We start from the raw sequence: 22,728 nt of genomic DNA on the forward strand, positions 1-22,728 counted from the left end.
TTTAATTTCAAAAGAGAATGCATGTTTGTATTACTAAGTGTTCTACTTTTAAATTGTATATGCCTTGGAAACAAGGCATGTATACTTTTAGATTGTATATACCTTGGAAACAAATGATATATTTTCACCATTAATTGGACTATTAGAGTATTCAAAACGACCGAGAAAATAGAGCAATTTGTGTAATTTTCTTGCTATAGAAGAAACCATTTGACGGAAAAAAGTGAATTAATAATTGAAGGCAAAGAAATTATAAAAGGCATCCTCATCAATCTTAGAAAATTGCTGAATAGCCAAACCCTTCGACATCTGTTTCAAAATCTTCATTCAGACTGTACCTCTGAACTGTGTCACTGTTTGTTGCTTATTTTAGTGTTTTGATGACAAACATTCCAATCTTGATACATTTTCATATAACAACATTTGAATGCTGAAAAGCTAATAACACTTCCACATAATGTATACCCGAAATCATTACCTGGAAATATTAGTTTAGGGTGGCAAATAATCTTTCTTACCCTTTACAGTCATCTTAAGTTTTAAACTGTCCTATAATATTCTTGGGTGTTGAGTTCATCTTCTAACAACAAAATATCCTGTTATGCTTGCATGAAATGTAATCATTATTAATTTAGTTTTTTAATCAAGAACTCACAACATTATATATTACACGCTCTGAGAAGAATTGAATATCAGCATATCTCTGGTTACTTAATTGCTGCATGGATGCCATTTCCTCAAGGCTATAGACCAGTTAAGGCAGCTAAAGGACCGTAAATCCAAGTTACGACTTGAGCGAGAAGACGAGGAGAGAAAGTTACTGAGGGACATCCAAGACAAGGAGAGGGCCATCCACCGGGAACGGTCTCGTCTCAGTGTCCGAGAGAACGAGGCCAAGAAAGCAACGGAATTCAAAGACCTAACTCAGGAGGTAAGGAGTCACATTTTGTCTTAAGTTGAAGGACAATCCTTGAGACTTGTGAGTTTCTTTTGTACTGCATATGATCGATTTAAGGAATGTGGAAAAGACGTGAAATTTCCAATGCTTTAACTCCTTGGTTCACTGCAACTCGGCTACAGGGACATGTATCTAATGTAATACAAGCCAAGTGTAGAATGTTCTTTGTTTGCAAAAGTTAGACACCATGTCAGACGGAAACCTTATCCATGTACAAGCACCATATTCTTTCACGTTTGGTTGCCGTTGTGTTTGACTTTCGACATTTTGGGGGCAAGGCCACGTAAGGCAAATAAGATTGGCTGATGGTTGCTTTTTCACCGACAGTTGGCCATTATCCAAGTATGGTGCCATTCTATTGTGAACCAGAATGTGTAACATGTGTCAGATTTCATTGTCACCATAGAACCAATAAAAGGATTACAAAGGTTGTAACATTGTATTTTGGTACAATTACAACTCTAAAAAAAGTCTTATGAGCATTGTTACGCAGCATCTTGATTTATGTTGATTTGTTTGGCCATGTTCAGCTTTACAAGTATATTCATTAGAGTCACCTACAAGAATAAGAAGCAGAGTTGGCATACTATAACTTTGTAACCGTTTGACTCAATTTCGCCATTTTTATATCATTCTGCAGTACCAGCGCATGTTGGACCGTGAACAGCGGATACGAGACGAGATTGACAACCTGGAACAAGACCTTGGACTTGAGAGTCGGGCAGGAGTGATATCACGTAACACTGACAGCAGTATGAGTCTGCCAATATACACTGATGTAAGTTAAGACTGGAAAAAGTACTTAAAATGATTATAAGGAGCTAAATTGGTCAATAGAAGTTCTAAACTTGATACTTATTAAGTTACACATAATGTTGTTTGTGAATCTGCTATTCAAACCAAAAAGTGCTGAAGTTCTATCGAAGTTTAATATATTAACAAAATTGGATCCCCTGCTCAACTCATTTGGCATATACACATAGTAGTTTCACTGCAAATTGTACTTTAAGCCCTGGCCAACAAGTATGAGTCTTAAATATTGAAGACATTCGTAAGAAAATCTATGATAAAAATTTCCAGACTTAGGTGGCAAAGTAATGCATCTTCAGAAACTGCTATGCCCCCTTTTGGTTTCTATTGGTAGAAGGTGTTGTTACTGAATTGTTTGTATTTACAAGTTTTGTTGCTAACGGTATGGATATGTTTGAGGTCATCCTGTTCCTGGTCTGTGTTATCCTGTACCTGTTAATACCTTACATACAACAATCCTTAGTTTGATAAGTATGGTATAATAAAAAACAAGAGTGTGCTATACTATACTATACTATACTGGTTGCAGTGGTCATGCAAAACAACAAGGTGCAAAATAAAAAGTTATAAAGAGCTGAAATCAAGTAGAACAAAGAAAGAAACACAGAAACTTAAGGTTTGAAGATGAAACTATTACGTAAGCACTAATTAGCTCTTAACACATGATTAATGAGGTTTCCATGGCAACAGTCACAAAAATTCTCGAGTTACCAAAATATAGAGCCAAACTTTCTGTGAATATTGCCCACTTGAGTTGTATTGAGTGTCCTTAATGACCCTGTTGATGGTTGCTATGCAATCACGCCCTTATGACTTATTGATTTCCTGTCACGGATGATTGATCACTTTATGATGGTCCAGTTAGCATCACTGCTGCAACCATGGTAACGGGATGATATCAATGCTATCCTTGAGGGGAATGGGTTATTGCTAGTTCTAAAGGTCATTTAGAGAAAAAGGGTTCTTTAAAGCACAATATGATGTATGGCTGTTACATTATTGAATACTTTTGTTTGACAATACAGCACTTCTAAGGAATCAGGGAGATAGGTAATGGTTGTGTAGAAATGTACTATTTTTTTATCCAAACATTTCTTGTCAAAATTATTTCAGAATTGAAAAATCACGAAAACAATTGCTCTGTAACATGAGGCAAGGGTAGGGAGAAAGTAATACGTTGTTGTCTATAGCATTGTAGTTTACAGATTTAGTCTACATGTATATATAACTATATATGAATTGAATAAATTTTCACACCAATGAATGTTCCAATGCTAGGATGAGCAGGCCAGCCCCAGGAAGAACGACCACACGGAGCAGCTGAGGAGACTAGCTGAGCATCATGGGAAACAGCTGGGAGAGATCCAGAACAGGAACAGGGAACTGGAGAGGCAGAGAGAAGGTCAGAAGAAATACAGCTCTCACAAAGTGTTAGATTTGTTATAACTCTGTTTTGTATTGTGGGTTGTGTTTAAGCAGCTGGGACACAGTTCAATTAAATCTTTGGTGTGCAGTTTTTGAGTCTCTACCAGCTTCATAAGCCTGCTTCTCAAGGACAGGATACAACATGATGTGATGAATATGAGTGTCCTTCCATTATCATCATCATCGTCTGTTGACCCCCTGGGGGGCAAGGCCAGTCCATGCACTACTAAAGATAATGATGGGCATTATGAATCCAACTCAAATGTGTCAATTTTGAACCCCTTCCATGTGATTTCATGCATATGTTAGGACAAAAGGTGATGATGAAAAAAGTTGCTTTCAATTGACAGTCATTGATATTACCTTCTAAGAAATTCGGCGGAGACTTCAGGACTTGGGGAACCAGCCGATCCCCCAGCAGCCTGCCAGTGACCAGCCCAGTGTGGAGGACATGGTGAAGGAGCTGAGAGAACAGGAGAAGAGGAACCAAGACACTCTGGAACAGCTCAAGTCACATCTAAACAACCTACAAGAAGAAGCAAGGTAGAGAACATGTTTATCTCATCCACAATTTTAAGATTTTCATTGTTATTTGTTCTCGGCTGACTTTTAGCTTAAAATTCCCTTACTGCTGTGATTTAATCCCTCTTAATGTTTCATTTTATTACTCCCTCTCTTATTCATGCTTTCACCTTCTATTCCTTTTATATCATTCATTCAGTACAAACTCTCACGGTCAGATCAATACTAAATTTCTATGCGCATTGGTGCTCTCCTTGGTGCTGAAGTTATGCAGGTCACAACAATGCTTTCAAACTCTTTGACTTTGACTTTACAAAGTCAAAGTCAACCCTACATACTTCCAAATATCTCTTCCTGCATGTGTTACCCAGTGGGTACGTACACACGGTGCTGGAGGACACCAGTACAGATGTCAACCACCTGAAAGCTGAATCCCTAGATGATGAACAGCTAGAAGTCATGACAAGAAGAGTAGATGTAGACTTGTTAGCAAAGATGGAAACTGTATCCTTAGCTTCAGGTGACCTGCAGAGCAACATAGATAGCAAGGAAAGAGACACTGATGTCAAAGAGAAGGAAGTAGCATATTCAGAGGCAATGAAAGAGTTTCTGAACCAGCTTAGAGGTCAGACACAGTTGAGAAAAGTGCAGGGAGCTGTAGCTATGGAAGAGGAAGATGAGAGCAAGAAAGATGAAGAAAGTGTGGGGACAGAAGACATTGTGTCATCATCATCAGAACTACTGTTTACTATAGATGAAGAAGAAGACAGTGATGAGCTTGCAGGTGCAGAAGGGAGTAAAGAGTCTGCTGAGAAGGAACAGGGTGCAGGGATTAGGAAAAAGAAGCTGAAAAGAAGGTGTAGAGAAGGTCATGTTTCAAAAGATAGGAAGGGTTTCCTAGACCAGTGGGTTCAGAGCACAAAGGAACGACTTGAGAAAAAGAGACAGGAGAGTGACAGTGGTGAATATGGTCATTGGCAGTACAGGTTTGTGAGGTCCAACTTCACTTGGTTTTATTGTTCTCGGTTCCATGTTGACACAGTTGTTTATATAGAGGGCTTTCATGGGCTATCGACCTCTTTTTGAAAAAATACTTTGTAAAGCATTCTGTTTCTCTGAAAGCCATTTCCCATTTGTGCTGTCTATTTTCCCTGTTTATCTTTGAGACTTTAGCTGTATTGAATTATCTTTCAATGTATAAACCCTGTATCAACAAGATATTGTGCACATATTATGTTGGCTACTCCAGGTTTCGTATCCTGGATTATGATAAGTTGTTGGCATATTCAAACAGATAATTCTTGATTTGCCGCAGACAAGTGATCACAGTAGTCTATAATTCCTATGTTTTGATTAATCATGTGTCATGTCATAGTTATTAACAATGAATGTTCAAGGAAGTGTTTGTAAGGAAGATGATTTTTTGCCAAGCAGGAAAGCTGCAGAACAGCGTCCTGACAGTGGGGTCCAGACAGAGTTTGTGGGTATCCCATTCCAGAATGGCTCTCTGGTGTCAGAAATAAGGTCAGTGCTGTAATATTACTTTCAAACAAAAGAAAAGGCTTATTATAATACATGTCCTCTACTCTATCAGTGGCTTAAAAATTGTGTGGTTCTGTACAATTACTAGGTGACTGTTAAGAAGAGTCCTAAACTCCATAAGAGAGTTTCATTTTCCATAGATATGAATTTTAGGAAGCAAAACATGCATGCTACTTCACATTATACACTTTAAGCTTTAATGATTAAGCACTCATTAATCTCACACATATCAAAAGCATTCAGTACTGTGCTGAATTCCCCAAGTACTCTTTAATTGATTTAAGCAATCTCAGGCTATGCCTTAATACAATGTGCCTGACATGGCCTAACAAAAGTTTGGTTACAAAACCAATTTTAGGGGCGATATTAAAAACTTGTTTGTTATGTGTTGTTTGATATATATCTTGTGAACAATTGGCTGTCTTTGTATGCACATCGCTCCTCATTTATGCCTTTTTTATTTCCTTTAATGATGAATTTGTCCCCTCCTGCAGTGCGATGCGGTTAGCGTACCTGCAGAGTGGAGGTAATGACCCGGCAGTGCTGGCACAGATGCATGACATGCAGGTGGAGGCACAGCAGCTGGAGGACCAGAACAAACGCAGGGACAAGAAAAAAAGCAGCAAAAAAGGTACTGGAACATTTCTCCTATCGTTACATGGTATCTAAGGCTATTAAGCTACTCTCATCTGTTAGCTTATTTTGTCTTCAATAAATATTAAAAGAGAAGACAGCAGATGGACCTCAACTCCACATCTTTAATATCCATTGTTTGAAATAACCATACACTTTCTCCACCTGTTCCATTTTGCTCCCTATGTTTTTCCTTGGCTGGAACAGCTTTAGTAGGGACAGGCAGTGATCTATTGGTATGTAAAACTTGTGTACTTTCTACCATGACAGAACCCAAGGACATGGGCAGCCAGGTGCTGGCTATAGAGCTGGAGAACCAGCGCCTCCAGCGGGAGCTGCAGGAAATGCACGAACACCAGCGCAGGAAGCATCGCAGGAGGGCCAGCGACTCTGGTGAGGATCCAACACATATGTCAGACTTCACTGTGATTGTGATGATTATTAAGGTTTAGACTTCCAATTTCACGTGGTCACCTGATTACATCATCATCATCATCATCATCCGGGCGTGCTGGTTGCACGGATGGACATGACTCTCTTGATGAATATTAAGGTTTAGACTTCCAATAACACACCTTGTAACAATAAATTAATACATTGCATGGCTGAGAATCTTGCAGAGAATTTGCTCTTGTTTTAATCTTTTATATATGTGTGATTGAGCAGAAACAGTTTTGATTTTACTGGAAATAATTCACAACAAAGTCACAAAGGAAAGCTGCAACTTATGCTTAGGAAAGGTGCGGCTAATGCCAAGGGAGACAAAAATATTTTGATCATAATGTGCATAAAAAGACTTGTCCTACTACAGAAACTGATGAATTTGAAGTGTATTTCTGCCATAAGTAATGAAAGCTACCCACAAAAGCATGACAGTTGACCACCTGTGCCTTAGATGATGACGGAGAGATTCGGCAGCTGCAGAGGGACCACATGCGGAAGATGCTGCACCTGCAGCATGAGATGGAGCTGCTGAAGCAGGAGGCCATGCTGAACAAGATGCGCCGAGAGTTGCATACACCGAGGCCCGCGCCCTCACAGGTAAGGTAGCGTGCATAGTCCAGTGGTTAACGACCATGCCTCTGGAACTAGAAGCTGTGAGCATGCTACTGGAAAGGGTTGCAGTCCTTAGGAAGGGACGTTAAGCTGTGGTCCACTGTTCATTGTGCGTGTTGGAAAGAGCTAGGGGAACTTCCCCGGCACAATACTGTACATAGCATCTTTCCTCTCTGTCACGACCAGTGGAAGACTAGCTCCACAGTGTGCTAAAACTGGATTGAGATCATTTTCCTTCCTTTTTTTCACAGCCACCACCCCAGCCTCAGCCTCAGCCACCCCCTCCCCAGCCACAGCCCCCACCACCACAGCCACACCCTGCACCCATACGCAGGCCTCCTCCCAAGCCTGAGACACCCGAGATCGAGCGGCATCGGTACCAGCGGGACAGAGAAGGGAATACTATAGAAGCGCTGGATCCACTTCTGCCAGCTCCATATGACCCTGGGTAAGAGAAATATTCAAAATTTCTTATTGCTGAGATAGCAAAAAGTCCACTGCCTAATTACAAGATTAATGCTTACCACATCAAGGTTTAAGGAGGAAATGACCTGTAATAGGTTTATCACATATAAACATATCCTTCACAAGTATCAATGTCTATTGGTCCTGTCCTTGGTGCTAAAGTTCTGCAGGTTGCAACAATGCTTTCCAACTCAACCCCTATATGCTTCCACATATCTCTTCTTGCATGTGTTACCCACTGGTTACGTACACACAGTGCAGAAGGACACCTGTACAGATGTCAGCCACCTGAAAGCTGAATTATGAAAATTGAAACAAAGTACAACTGTACAATGTCTTTGACAACCTGTAAACAAATTTTTATGCCCAACAGAGCTGGCTTTGTGGTGTTCTATGACTACCTGCTGGGCCTGGACCCAGAGTACAAGTCCACCCGGCTGATCGTTGGTCTGTATAACAATGCTAATGAGATTGGTGACCCGACCCCACTGCCTGTAGTCTACACTGAGGGAGGGTACAACAGCTACTACCAGAACTATGCTGGGATGAACATAGCAGTCATTGGTGCCAAACAACCTGTCCCAAGGTAGGACTGTGCGGTGGTGAACTAACATTGTTTGTGCTGCCTTTAGAAGCCTCTTTCTGAAAGATTTGTGAAGATTTATGTCTCTTACGTACATCTAACACTTCCTAATTTATAGCTTACTTTATCAACGTGTCATATATTTGGTGAAGATACAATTGAAATAGTCATCAGCTTCTAAAAACATGTTTTGCCCTATGCAAGCCTTAGACACTTAGTCTAGCACCTTTAGTTATCTTCTACGAAATCCTTGATTTGTCTTCATTTCACTATACTGGTACTATTCTTAAATAGATAGAACAGTTCAACTACTCTGTCTCTGATATCATGTTTTGTAAAATGTTTTAATGATGATATCTACTACTAGTAGATACTGATACTTCTAGGTCAATCCTTTTCCAACAACTTGTATCTTGGCTATTACTGCGAGATGCACAGGTGGCTAGATTGTATGAAATGGTCAACTAAATCGATTCAAATTGTGAAAAAAACACCATTGCACCATTCAGTCCTAAATTCCATCTCTTCAATACTTTCTGTGATGCTGATCATGATAGATAATATGGTCAGCATCTGTGGCACAATTCAAAACAAATGTGCATATTGAAAATTGACAACTATTTTGGGAAGAAAATGTAATCATACCTTCATAAAATAATTTACTGCATATTTGTATGCTGCAACACAGACCAATAACTCTGATTATCAAATATCCCATTTCCAATACAACCTTTATAATTGTAAAATTTTGTGCAACATTCTGAACATTATTAGGGATAAAAGCATTAAAATCCCCAGTTTTTAAAACCATATCATCAGTTTACAATTCACTTGAATGTACATATCAAGCATTGTTCAAACATCAATTCTAATCCAAAGTGACCATTCTGTAGGATCCAGCCCTCCATGGATCTCTCCATAATAGTAGAGATGCAGGTACAGTCAGGCAGGGACGGGTACGACAGTAACCGGCTACGCTCACGCGGCTGGAGCAAGATCGAGCTGTTTGACCAGCAGAACCGCGTGCTGAGCGGCCGGTGGAAGATTCCGCTGAGAATGACACCTGTCAAGCCTCACCTGACAGCTGTGGAACTCAATAATGTTCCTCAGGTGAGAGCTTGTACTAAATCTTACAATGGATTTGCTGCATGGCATTGTTTTAAAGATGGATTCCTGTATCGTCTTTAGATGTAGAGCATTGGAATACATTCCAACCTGTACTAATGACCATCTCAGAATTTTTTCAATGACCAAAGCAATAAGAATCCTGTCCTTGTGAATCAGATGTATTTTGTGACTTACTGTGCCCTTGAGCCTTTAATACTTACAGTTTTGTCATACATTGTGTATCAATTCTAGAATTAAATTGATTATTTATGAGCAAATAATTACAGATGAAGCATCATACATGTATATCACTCAGATAAAGTTTAGGTCATATAAAATTTTAAACAAAGAGGAGTCTACACTATCATGTTGCTTAGTGCTAACACAGTAAGAAGTGAATGAAAATATGATTTCAGCCAATGTATTGACGTGAGTTTTTCTGTCCTGTCACAGTTGGGGCATGCAGAGCTGTACTTCAGACTGGTGAACTGGCGAGACTCAGATGTGCAGTCACTCTCTAAAGTTAACCCTTCAGAAGCACGCCACTACAAATTTCCACCTCAAGTAGGATAATAAGATATTGAATCTGACCGTTTACTGTTTAGTATGTTTTAGTGTAGTTCAGGGAAACATTGGAAACAGATCAAGGTTAGCACTGATGGGTCAAACAATGAATTTTACAAAATGTGCTTAAAATAAAGCAGATATTAGAGTATCTTTATGTTCTGATTCTTTTTGATTTTTATTGATTTTTTATAGTTCTGATATGGGAATAGAGTGTCGGCTGGTATAATGTACAACGTAAATATTGTTGTGTGAATAATACTGTTATAGTACAATTGTCGTTAATTGTTACATGACAATTGTTTCTTTGTTGTTTTTCAGATGTCTGGTTACCCTGCCTACAACTCTCCCCGCCAAAACTATTCCTCTATTCCTACTCAGCCCATTGCCTATGTCCCCCCTCCCCCTTCTGAAGCTCCTCCCAGCACAGCAGGCTCTATAACTGACAGGTGAGGTCAAAGTGCATGACCTTTCACCTGGCTGAAACCTACCTGAGTCATCAAAAGTTAAATGATAAAGATTATTTATAAAAACAGTTATACATTTCAAAAGTTGATTTATTTTGGCTTTAGACAGAGACTGTGACTGTAGTTTTTAACTGCCATGTTGAACTAAATGTAAAAATTGGCAAAAATGAGGGGTATACTATAGCCTGATTTCTTTTAGGAAGAAATGCTCAGGTAGGTTTCAACCAGCTTAATAGAATAGTATAGGTTTAAGATAATTATGTTGTGTTTTTTTCAAGCTTTAAACAAACATGCAAAATCATGTGCATTATGATCAGATTCTGTAAGAGCAATATATCATTTAATGTAAAATTGAGTACGCCTCTCTGCAGTTTTATTAAATGAGATTAAATGAGATTGAATATTATTATTTTTGTACTTCCAATTTTAACAACAGTGAAAATAATTAAGGAATTGAATATGTCTGCATCTAAAAAAAATAAAAAATCTGAAGATTGGTTTGACCAATCAGAACACACTAGATTTTGTTTCTCCCTATTTTCTTTCTGAGAACCATGCACAGGTAATTGGCGCTAATGATATTTGGGTAGATAAATGATACAATAAGTGAAATAGATAAATCACAGTGAAGTCACAAAAAGTTGCACTTACTGCCTTACCCAGGTTGAAGATTTAGTGCCTTACCCTTGTATAAGATGCCTTTCTCTACATGCTATCAAACTCTCCTTACATCTTCACATCTCATTCCATCCATCCCTTTAACCCGACCCCTTTCCCCTTAACCTCGTTCTAACTCCCCCCACTGGCGGGCTTGCAAAGAGTGTCATCAGACAGAAAGGTAATCCTCCCTACATAGGTGTGCTGTCCGACTGACATGTGCCAATCACCAATCCCGAATAATTGCACAAACCCTATATCACCCTTTTGCACCGTCTGGCTTCTGTGTGATTTCTGCACGACTTTCTTTTCTTTTTCTCCATCCTTTCTGATTTGATTCACCAAAACAAATTGATTATGGCTGATTTGTATGATTTTTGTGTTGCAGTGTTAGTATGATTTGTAGATTAATGCCAAATCATGCTTTTGATCCTTTTTTAAAAAATTCAATATTGATGTTAGCCTGTGCACTTTAGAATCAAAATACTGCAAGAAGCAAACATTGAAAAAGAACCTGCCACCATTGTTTAACATTGCTGGGGTGTTTGGCATGGTGTGAGGTGGGTGGTGGTGTGCGGTGCTGGTTAGGGGCAAGTCTCATAATTAAAAAAAATGTTTAAAGAGGTAATGTTTTCTATGTGTCAAAATTTTGCCCCAAAATGATAGAGTACAGATCTGAACTTGTACTGAATTCAGTTTGAAACTACGTTCAGTTTTTGGGCGCTAAGTAGAGTTTTTAGAACCATAAACTGTAACAATAATTGTCTAACAATTTACCTTGCTGATTACCATTGATGTGCCGCAAATGTGATGTTGTCAGTTGTCAGGGATTTGATATATTGAAAAAAGTTATTCTTTTTCCCCCAGAAGGTCATTGAGTAGGCCTAGGAGAAGTCCCATCAGCTACCAACCTGAGGTGGAGGACAGCATCTCTGTGGGTTTCCAGGTACAGTGATTAATAGTGCACTTTTTAGAACTATCTAAGTAACCGTTTTGAGCATAATCCCATGTCTCATGAAAATGGATTGATTGAAAAATATTGAAAAATGACAATCCCGTAACAATTTTGAAAAGTCTATCTTACATGATCTGTGTTTTAAAAAGTTGTCTTGATACCCTCTCCTTGGTGCTGAAATGTAGGATATTAGTGTTGTTGTTTTCAATTCAATTCCAGAGTGCCACTGTTTGAGTACAATGAATGAAATTTTAAGGTGTTATGTGACCTGATGATAAGGAGAATAAAAGTACAGGCGATATGTTGGAGAAGGAGAAGTGGACCTGAAAAGTAAATAATATATTTCTGTCTTTTATACAGCAAAATTACAGTTGTCCTAACGACAAATATATACCATTATCTTTTTTACGTTTACGTTTTTTTCTGTTCCAGGTTGACCGTGTAAAAGATGCCCTTGATGGGGAGGGGAAAGTGCGCCTTACTGTGTATAACCAATGGACAGGAAACGTAAGTTTGACAAATGTTGAATCTCAAATGATCACAAAAGGTTTTGGATTACATGGCAAAGGTGTCACAGAATGAAATCATTTGATATTTCTTGGAAAAGGACCGAGGTAACCTAACACTATCTATACTGATGCATATTGTTTCTAATCCTATGATGTTTATTTCCAGATTGCCCAGTCTTCTACTGCTCCTATGACTTGTACAACCTCACCTGTCAAGTCCAACTTCAAACATGGTGTCCATGTCTTTGGATGGCAAGAGGTAAGGAAACATTAAATAAAAGCTGCTGATGTGACATGTGATCATACAGTGTATTTCATATCACCCAACGTACTAGCCCAAATCCAGATCCAACAAGGGCCGCATGTAAGGGTATTGCAGAATACAACATGCACAATTCACTGTGTCTTTTGATATCATGCCTACCCTACCCAAGAAAACACAGATGCAAAATGCAAATAGAAGTTGGAAAACTTTGGTGTCCTTTACAAAAAAAATGTAAGAACATCGATTCTAATGTCTGAATCTGTTACTCAAATCTTAGGTGTACAGGATGCATGCAAAGTCCATCCAAATTACTCATTGGATACTGTAAGATACAGATTGGTCCAGAACACCTGTACTGCAGTTAAATGTTGCCCTGCACATCTTCCAGGCACTGTTCCACGATGTCTACCTGAATGCAGACATGATCGTGGTTGTCCGGTTCTACCTGCGCCAGCTGATCCGAGATGACGCGCCAGAGGATGTAAGCCAGGGAGGAAGTATACTGGACGAGGAGAAACTGGTGGCCTGGAGCTCAATGACACTTACGACAAGTAGGTCTTATCAGGAATAAGATCTAGTAGATGTACTTAATCTTCCTACTTTGTGTCTGTTCTATAGCCCTACATTGTATGTTTAAAAGCTGCTGAGGGAAGATTGAATGGAATCATATCAATCTGTATTGCCCAGTACAATATACTACATTTCTAGAGTTCTTATGTTAACAAAGATGAGTTGATTTTCCATCTCCTCTCCTTTGCCACTGACTTAATCATATATGTGTTACCTAATCAGTTTATTCATTGTTATCACGTGCAACAAGATGAAACGTGGATCATTGGAAACATATGAATATCACCTGAGTACAATATCTTGCTTGTGTTGTTGCAGAAAATACTGGTCGGCTGAGGTTGAAAACAGGCAACCACAAACTACCCCTGTTCTATCCACCTGTACCTGAGGCAAAGGACATCCCTCTCTCAGTAAGTGTAGCATGATGACATTATCACTTAGATGATTATGTTTGCGTTCACGGAAGGGAAATATTGTTTTTGCTCTGATTATTCCTCTTCTTCTCCAAACCAATACTCACACATCGTTGCTTGCAAATGTTACCATTCTAGTTTGTGTGAAACCTGTTTCTTTACTCATATACATATTTGACACTAAAATCAAAGGTTCCTAATATAGGAATCAAATTTGTCAAAATGAAAATGCCCTTTACAAAGATAACCACATCTGCTAGTTACAACAGCCACAAGGGTCTGTCCATGGTGCTGAAATAGAAACAACTGTTACACATGCATCCATTGATGTTTAAAACTTGTTAAAGTATGCTAAACTTACTTTGTTTTTACTGTTATATAATACAACTTATGTGCAAGGATTTGTCTACAGCAGAAATGTCATCAGTTCAAATGATGAGGTATCACACTCATTCTTCTAGTCCAGAGAAAACCCGCGGGAATGGCAGAGATTCGGAAGGTCTACTGTTCGGTTCCACATCTTCCAAGGAGAGCCACCTCGCGCCAACACACCTTCCACCATCGGTGGTGACCTTGAGGATGACATACCAGAGGTCAGTTATGTGGCTTAAAACCAAAGTAGTATCTGATGATTTCAACTTATGATGGAATGGTAAGAGAGAATATGATTCCAAGCAAGTCCCTAGTGCTTCAAGTTTTATTGATATCCCTCCTCACAATGTTGTAACAGGCAGTACATGTACCATTGATAAAATTCTCTGTATTGCTACTGTCCCATTTGGAAAGTGGTGCCCCTTCATGTACATGTAGTTAATGAGCTGTTTTTTCTGCCCATCCTTGGCCCCATAGGACTCTGAGTCCACTGGTCCATTTTAGGGCATGGCCATGGCCGGTACCCTGAATTTTTTAAACTCATAATTAAAATTAACCCAGGACCCAGCAAGAAATACATGTAGATGCCATGACCTGCCCGTGAAAACACCAAGTGATACCCTAGGTATCCAGTGGGACAAATTTGTGGCTTCTTAGCCTTTCCGAGGCTATAGCCCCTGCAGGCAACAGTGAAAATTATACCATAGCATGTAACCCTCGTTTCTGTTCCAGGGAGCATGGATAGCTCATGAGAGAAGTTCTCCCCCTACTGATGTGTTTGGATCAGATGATGGTTTTGACCTGTACATAGACGGGGCGAGGTTCCTCCCAGACGCTGTCACCATCTCCAGAGTAGCAGGCAGAATGTTTGACAGGCAGTTCAATCAGTATGTACATTGTTTTTTATACATCGTCTTTAAAGTAGTCTTTGCTGTTAAAATGTTCACTTCTGCAACTTAAATTGCAAGAAGTTATTGCCTATTTCATATATTCTTGTGTATGAGTTTTCTCTTCAAATGACAATGTAATGTACACGTATATATATCATTATTTATGTCTCTTAGATTTTCAAATTCAATGAAAGATTTAATTCTAAGATAATAATTTACTGTGAACCTTTCAGATGCATACATTTCTCTGAGTATTTTTCAGCAGTCACCCCACTAAAATTTTGCCATTGCTGACAACAGTTTGATTCAGACCTGTCTGTCAGTGAGTAAGATGGAAACTTCAATCGTACAGCCTGGTAATGCTTTGTCAATGCTGCCATAAGTAATAGAATAATACTTAATTATTATTATTAGATCATGACCCTAACAGAAACCTAACACCTTTGTCACATCGCTTTTCCAGGATTGGGCCAGACATTAACACCAGTGTAGACCTAGACAGCAACATCTTTGAGCCTTCCTACAACTTCAGGATGGAGTTTAGAGAGGCAGCCCTGCCTCCATCTTCAATACTGCTGCTCAAGGTTAGCCTTTTCAACACACTTCTTCAGTTTCCCAACCTTGTTTCTTCTACCTATCCATGAAACTCTTCTCTTTTAGTAGTCATTAGTAATTGAACTAAGTGTTATTTTTATTGTTTACCTGTGTGCAGGTATATGCCACAGACAGATTCCGCAAACAGTTGACAGTTGTGGGCTGGGCCACACTGAATGTGTTTGTAGAGACAGGCACTCAGAGACAGCCCATGGTGGACACCCCTGGACTGCAGGTAGGGTCCTCTGTGTTTTTGAGTTGTTAAGACTGAACACTTAAGCATACTATACTTTTATTAAATGGTATGTTCTGTAATGTTTGAGTTCCATGTGAGGCACATGTGGACTTACGCCTGTATTTTTTTCTTATGTTTTGTTTTGAAATTTTTTGTGTGGAATGAGTAGTTTATGTGTATGTGTATGAGACAAAAGTAATGATCCTTTCTTACTGTAGAATGAAATGATGTGTTTTATGTTCCCAGGTGTCTCTGAATGAAGGAGCTCACCAGGTGAGACTGTACAGCGGAGGGCCGAATGCTCTGGACCCTCTCACGGACAATACTCTCAGAGGAACCAAGAGGTAACATCATGAAAATATATACCACTTCTGACTTAATTGTGCTTCAATTCTAATGTACAATGTAAAAATCATATACTTTTTAGCCATTTTGTATCTGTGTGGACAGTCGAACCGCAGAGCTCTATGCGCATCCGTTCTGCGCAGCCTTCTCTACGACGGGTCATAAGCCGGAACGCAGTTTGTCCTGGTTTGACCCCACTGCATGCGTATAAACAACTGCCTGTTGTGCAACAAAAAGACCTCAGACCTACATAATGTTTATATTTTTTCACATCTACAGGATTTGCCCAGCACAGCCATGTGGATATTTTCTGCATTGCAAAAGTTCAGCCAACGTTGTGGCCCTCGAAAAAAAAGCAATTTTCGGTCTGTGTATTTGTGATTATCTTTTCTCCAGTTGGCCGGGGCACAATCAGGTTTGTCCACAGTCGGACAGTCCAGTTCCTCACCTTGGCATTGATACCAAACTTGAATTGTAAATTTTAGGAGAAACGGTTTTGCCCCCAAAAAAACTACAGCCATGTCGAATTCTCCGGCGTCTTTTTTTGAATGAGAAACCACACACACTGATCTTTCACTATGCTTTACAAAAGTCAGACATGATGTTTTGACATCATTTCGCTTGCACATGAATCCTACTTATTCTGGCTTCTGGATAATGTTAGTTTTATTTTGGTGGGTTTCCCGAAATCTATTTGCGACGGCAAGACTTGAGCCGTTAGTTATATCAACTTTTCCAAATGCTGGTTGAACTTGCAACATTAGGCCTGACCCCCGCGGCACGAACATGGAACGTACCGGCTGGGTTCCACCGTTCGAACCCAGGTTCGGGCCAGGAGTTCGAAACAGATTGACTCAAAATATGATGAATCTGAAAAACTCTTACTTTGTACTAAAACTCTGTGTCTATGTGTGTTTTATTATCATCATGCCACTTATTATATTGCATGTGACAGCCGCACCCATTCAGATTCTTGTACCAAGAAATGAGGTCTGTGACACAATGCGAAATGTACAAAAATTGGGTCCGTCCGCAGGGTAGTGTGCTTGGGTAGCTGCAACCAGACTGAAACTTCACCACTGTGATTTGCGCATGTTCGCAGTTAATTTGGGGGCAAAACCGTTTCTCCTAAAATTTACCCTTCAAGTTTGGTATCAATGTAAAGGTGAGGAACTGGACTGTCCGACTGTGGACAAAACTGACTGTGTCCCGGCCAACTGGAGAAAAGATAATCACAAATACACAGACCAAAAATTGCTTTTTTTCGAGGGGCCACAACGTTGGCTGATCTTATGCAATGCAATAAATATCCACTTGGCTGTGCTGAGCAAATCCTGTAGATACGAAAAAGTATAAACATTATGTATACCTAAGGTGTCTTTGTTGCCAAATAAGCTGTAGTTTACACCCATGCAGCGGGGTCAGTCAGTGACCCGGCGGACGCCGTATTTCAGAGAATAACGCGTTCTACGGTGACCTGCGGTTCGACTGTGGAAGGGTCTGAACAATGGCTTTGAGGTTAAAGCACTATGCACAATTTTTGTATATAGTAAATACACAAAGGAAATGTTTACAGTGCATTATTATGTTATTCAGATGTTATATATCATCACTTGTACCCACAGACATGTCCCCTGTGCAAGTCTGCTGCTAAGGTTAGTCAAGGCTCCCAAGGACCAACATGGAAGGCCACTAGAGGTGGGTGCTTCTTTCTTTAATCAGTTATTTATCAAGGGTTTGAACAGTAAAAAATGCTGAAATAATTACAATCTCTATAAGAAAAAGTAGGCAGACTCCCAAACGACTGTATTGCCATATTTTAAAACTTTATTCAAACTTGATTCATCTTCAGCCTAAGACATATTTCAAGATTTCAAGGGTAATATAAGTGGTACTATAAAAAGGAATGAAAAAACAATTTCTTACATCTCTCTTCTCTCTCTCTCAAATGTCACCTCCATTACAAATCCCCTTGTACTGTTGAAAACACACACACACACACACTGATTCCTCACTTCAATGGTGAATAAGAGTATACTTAACCACAACTCTACTTGTTGCAGGCTGAAAGAGTGCCCCAGATAGATTGGCCCAGGCTAGGCCTGAGTGTACCAAAGCCAGCCTACAGTGAGGGTGTGTACTTCTCCAACAAGTGTACACCTACCAGGGGAGAGAGCCAGCTCTTCCATGCCATGGGTGACAGGCAAGTTATGGCTTTGTTGTTGTTGTTGTTTTTCTTCCTACTTAAAGAAAGCCTTGTTGTGTTATTTTTTGTCATGTGATAATAATACTTTAATAACATATTGGCATGATTCCACCTGCAGGAATGTGGTGTTGATAAGACACTGCCTGTCAGTCATCTCTGATGGACAGGAGCAGAGGCTTAAAACAGACAAGGCTACAGAACAATGGATTAGGGTAAGGGCTGGTTTACACATTATTATCTTTTGAGATTAGATGAGTCCATTGGAATCTTCTTCGTTTGCTCCAAACTACTTGATGCAATACACAGTTTCTGGAATATTGAAGTACAAAAATTAATGTACCTTTTAGTGTTACCAATTTTTATGTTGTACAAATTTTGCATCATCTATACTTTGTATTCAAACAAAGTAGAATAATCAGCTAATCTATGTACAACTTGCTATTGCCTCCATTGTACAAGAGATGGGGTGTATTTTCTTGAGTACCATAGTTCTGAAATATCTAAGCCGCATATGTAATCAGTACAATCTATTAAACAGAAACTTCTAAACTTTATGTCCATTTTAACCTTCCTCCCCTTTGTCCACAGACCCAGCTGACCCGTCTGCTGGACACTCAGCCCCCTGATCTAGACCTGACCCACATCTCCAGGTACCAGCCTATCCATGGACTCAAGGTGGGAGGCACGAGTTGTTTCATACTGATTTTTATCTATTTGTTAACCTTGGGCTTGACGGCCCAGACACACAATCCAAACACATACAAAATCTAAAAAAGGAACAAAAACAACTATGTACAACAGCTGCATAAAAAATGTGCTATCAAGTGACCTTTAACGGTTGACAAACCGGATTTGTAATGAAACCAGAATCTTCTCAAAGAGAATTTTTCCAAGTGTAGCAGGCGCTTGATGATGTTGTTTATTGACACCAGAAGGCAAGCCGCAAAATGTCAATCTCTTCTTCCATTGGCCATGTCAGCCGCCAGATCTACATTGATTATCAGCACAAATCAGTAGGATAAGGTCTAAGGTCTATTCATTTGTTATGGTTTATGACTTTTTCTTCCTATTGACTTGATAGTATTGGTTAGGTATTGGTATTGGATAAAACATGTATTGGTTTGACATTCTGTGGTTGAATATGTACAGTATAAGAGCTGATATTGTTCCCACTACAGGTGGCCATAGATGGAGCCCTGAACCTCCCCTGGTCAAAGTTCACCCATGCACACTACTGCTTCAACCCTCCTGGTGCTTTCTACTATGTAAGTACAGCAGATTCACTATTCTGTTGCACTCAAGCAACATTATCTTGGCTCCAGCTGCTTGAGTAACTGCTGCGTGGTGTGACTTATTACCTGGATTTGTAATCTTCAGCTACGTATCTGAGTAAACGGTTGTTGTGTATTTTTGTCAAACACTAGCAGCTTATTGAGTCGTACATAACCACAAGAGTTACTGTGTTGCTGATTTCCAGGGTAACCCAACAGCAGCGTATGACAAGCTGACATTCTCAGAAAATCTGGACCTAAACAGCAACCAGAAGGCACCAGTCTGGAAGGATGGCTTCACGGTGAGACAATAAAGTAATACAGTATGAAGGAAAAAAATTCATTTAGATTTTCTCTGCAGTGTCATTCTCAAGTTGTGGAAACATCTTTTGAATTTATAAACATTCAGAATAGTTTAGACACCATCATCATGATGATATTGTTATTGTAACAATGTTTGTATTGACAAAAAGTTTCAAATGACACCAAAAGTTGTTTGTATAACTGTAGTCTGAGTTTTTCTGACTACAGATACACAAGTAGTTAATCAATGTTCATATTTTTTGCAGTGGTTCCCTCGGAGGTCCCTGCACAGGTACTTGGTGCTTATTGTACATCTACAGGAGGTGGCAGTCACTGTGGCCAGGGACAACTACAAATATGGGCTACTGGAACAGGTAAAGTTTATTGCTTTTAACAAAAATATTATTGATGGACAGCACAACAAAGTACAAACTTTTTGTACCATTAGGTCATTTATATTTCTACAGACAGTGAAAATGGACTCAAAATTTAACACATGTAAAAAATCTTAAAGACTGTCATACACCGCCACAGGCATGGACAGCAATACAGATCTTCAAAGAGGGCTATGCCATCACCAGTGCATTCCAGCTTCCACTGTACCAGGGTGCACCTTCTCAGGTATTACAACTCTTCTGCAACTTCTTTTCTTTTATTACCACGGCTTTTGCTTGTATGGATTCTGTTCATTTTACAAAATGAAAAGTAAGTCAATATGGCAAATTTGAGAACAATGAATAATGAGGGAAAAGATGAAGTTCTCTCTTGAGCATATTTGATTGCTGTCATTGCTAGTTGTGTATCATTTATATGATCTGTTACATGTACATGAATAGGCTTGTGGTACTGATGGCAATGATACTGCCTTGTACCTGCATTCTCTGGCAATCTCAGCACAGTAACTAATTTCAGGATGTTTTTTCAGGCGATATTGACAGCCTTGTCCAGACAACCGTGCAAGGAGGTTCTAGATGACCTGGTGAAAAGCAATTCTGTGAGTGAAGACAGAAATACAAACATCATTACTTTTGGATTATATTATAGTCTGTGATCATGTGTACTGCTATATCAGTACGTATATGAACAGATGAACTGATCTATAAGTTGTTAACCTCTTTTTCCTTAATGCCTGTCCTTGGTGCTGAAGTTATAAAATGATTTTTATTTCAATGGAAAATACTAGTATACGGTTGTCCCAGACTGTTGATGAGTGTATTTTGATATGCTTGATCCAGTGCAAACTTCATGGCATATCTTGTGCGATGCATTTTCAGATCAAGCTGGCAGAGGGCGCATCTGTGTTTGTGCGAGTGGCAGATGCCAGAAGAGATGAAGAAATCAGCACTCCTATGGTACAGAACACCATATGATATAATTATAAGTCTGGGCATGTTGTTAAATTGACAAAGACAGGTGATGACTTCAAAGTACAGTTCCATATGAACTTTGCTTAGTGACATGGTTGTAATTAAAACTCTGGAACACTACAACATGCATAATTATGTAACTGTTACGCAATTCACTCCTATATACGGCTGGTTATCATGATTGTTAGAACTGGACCAGTTTTCATAATGTTTGGGGGTACTTTGTCCTTGGCCTTACTCTCCAAGCAAAGGTTAGGCTCTGGCTGTTTTTTTTTACATATTTTAGGCAGCCATAATGCATTAAGAAAACAGTACAAAATAGAAAGCCTTGTAAAAACACCTGAAAAGACAGTCGGAACCTAACCTCTGCTTGGAGAGTCCTTTGTCCTTGCAATTGTTACGTGTAGGTCTAATGATTGATCTCCCCCCCACCCCCAGGTGGATGTGAACACCTCCCTCCTCCCCCAGGACCAGCTGGACAGGTACACCCAGGAGATCCCCTCCAAACCCCTCAGGCAGCAGGTACCACAGGGCAAGACTCCCGACCAGTTCCAGAACAGCCTCGCTAGCAAGTTCAAAAATGTAAGTACAGCATGTTAGGCAGTGTTTATTCCTGTTGATTATTGTGATCCTTCCTGGCACACCTTTTGGTATATAGGGCAATGCCCATCTCCATATCTGTAGCCCTTGGGGTACAAAGATGTGTAGGCATCTTCATTGTTGACTTATTCTTTGTCCTAAAAATTATTTGCAGATTCAATGCATATCCACTAAAACATTGTTTCTACACCAATCTATTGGACTTAACAATTAGACTGTAGACCAGGTACAATATATATGGGTAACCTTAATGTTAGGGATGCACATTTTATATGTACATGTGTGTTTATTTGTTATTAATATAAATGACATACGGTTTATCTTTATTAAAAGGTAGACTGAATGCTGGTTACCTAAAATGTATGTCTGCTATGTTGATATAAAAAGTTTAAATTCAGTAATCTCATAATGGCAACTTTCATGAATGAAATGACTCATTGAAATTTGTTGTGCAATAGTTTCATCATTCCATATTTCTTCCACAGCTTGTGTACAAGTTGTACATCACAGACTGAAGTGAGAAAGACAGCTGGATGAGAAAGGCATCTTCACTGGGTCTCAAGGCATTGGCTAAGAGCAACTTGTATAGAGACAGAGAGCAAGGTGTGGTACCTATGTAGGCAGGGCTTATATGTAAACCTTGTATCTATTAGTTCTTATGAGACTAACCAAGCAAGAAAGACAGTACAATACATACAGTGTATTTGGGCAAACATATCATTGTTGTATATTTTGTAAGGCAACCAGAAAAGTAGCGAAGTTGTAATTGTTACTTTTGATACACTTGTACAATTTCTCCTATATTGTTTCTAGAAATAAAATATATCTTTAGCAGCTAAATTTCAAGTTTGATGTCAGTTGTTTTATCATTGATGTAACTGTATGTACAGAAGACAGAAGACCTTTCATTATATGATAATTGCTACATTTGTAGTCTAAGAAATCAGATTGGAGTGTGACTTAAAGTTTCATAAGATATAAAGTGTTTGCCTTACATAGGTGCCACACCCCTCTCTGATCTAATCTGTGTGCAATTTTGAGGAT

The 22,728-nt window shown here is 39.3% G+C and overlaps 1 protein-coding gene across 1 annotated transcript in view; it reads left to right on the forward strand.

Moving 5' to 3' along the window:
• LOC118431934 overlaps positions 1 to 22,258 on the forward strand; it is a 30,682-nt gene extending 8,424 nt beyond the window's left edge. Inside the window, exons 4-38 of the mRNA XM_035843379.1 lie at positions 743 to 931; positions 1,599 to 1,736; positions 3,047 to 3,170; positions 3,565 to 3,736; positions 5,150 to 5,239; positions 5,752 to 5,888; positions 6,161 to 6,283; positions 6,786 to 6,919; positions 7,192 to 7,394; positions 7,785 to 7,997; positions 8,888 to 9,104; positions 9,555 to 9,665; positions 9,987 to 10,114; positions 11,657 to 11,735; positions 12,177 to 12,251; positions 12,420 to 12,512; positions 12,907 to 13,069; positions 13,407 to 13,498; positions 13,963 to 14,094; positions 14,606 to 14,760; positions 15,227 to 15,347; positions 15,476 to 15,592; positions 15,839 to 15,936; positions 17,563 to 17,635; positions 18,001 to 18,140; positions 18,262 to 18,355; positions 18,732 to 18,818; positions 19,322 to 19,408; positions 19,621 to 19,716; positions 19,984 to 20,091; positions 20,252 to 20,338; positions 20,643 to 20,711; positions 20,992 to 21,069; positions 21,523 to 21,666; positions 22,170 to 22,258. Of these exons, the coding sequence (XP_035699272.1) occupies positions 743 to 931; positions 1,599 to 1,736; positions 3,047 to 3,170; positions 3,565 to 3,736; positions 5,150 to 5,239; positions 5,752 to 5,888; positions 6,161 to 6,283; positions 6,786 to 6,919; positions 7,192 to 7,394; positions 7,785 to 7,997; positions 8,888 to 9,104; positions 9,555 to 9,665; positions 9,987 to 10,114; positions 11,657 to 11,735; positions 12,177 to 12,251; positions 12,420 to 12,512; positions 12,907 to 13,069; positions 13,407 to 13,498; positions 13,963 to 14,094; positions 14,606 to 14,760; positions 15,227 to 15,347; positions 15,476 to 15,592; positions 15,839 to 15,936; positions 17,563 to 17,635; positions 18,001 to 18,140; positions 18,262 to 18,355; positions 18,732 to 18,818; positions 19,322 to 19,408; positions 19,621 to 19,716; positions 19,984 to 20,091; positions 20,252 to 20,338; positions 20,643 to 20,711; positions 20,992 to 21,069; positions 21,523 to 21,666; positions 22,170 to 22,199 (4,197 nt within the window). The 3' untranslated portion in view covers positions 22,200 to 22,258. The remainder of the gene's footprint in view (positions 1 to 742; positions 932 to 1,598; positions 1,737 to 3,046; positions 3,171 to 3,564; positions 3,737 to 5,149; positions 5,240 to 5,751; positions 5,889 to 6,160; positions 6,284 to 6,785; positions 6,920 to 7,191; positions 7,395 to 7,784; positions 7,998 to 8,887; positions 9,105 to 9,554; positions 9,666 to 9,986; positions 10,115 to 11,656; positions 11,736 to 12,176; positions 12,252 to 12,419; positions 12,513 to 12,906; positions 13,070 to 13,406; positions 13,499 to 13,962; positions 14,095 to 14,605; positions 14,761 to 15,226; positions 15,348 to 15,475; positions 15,593 to 15,838; positions 15,937 to 17,562; positions 17,636 to 18,000; positions 18,141 to 18,261; positions 18,356 to 18,731; positions 18,819 to 19,321; positions 19,409 to 19,620; positions 19,717 to 19,983; positions 20,092 to 20,251; positions 20,339 to 20,642; positions 20,712 to 20,991; positions 21,070 to 21,522; positions 21,667 to 22,169) is intronic.
• Positions 22,259 to 22,728: the final 470 nt, after the last annotated feature.

This window comes from Branchiostoma floridae, chromosome 15, assembly GCF_000003815.2.
Source record: "Branchiostoma floridae strain S238N-H82 chromosome 15, Bfl_VNyyK, whole genome shotgun sequence".
NCBI classification, from domain to species: domain Eukaryota; kingdom Metazoa; phylum Chordata; class Leptocardii; order Amphioxiformes; family Branchiostomatidae; genus Branchiostoma; species Branchiostoma floridae.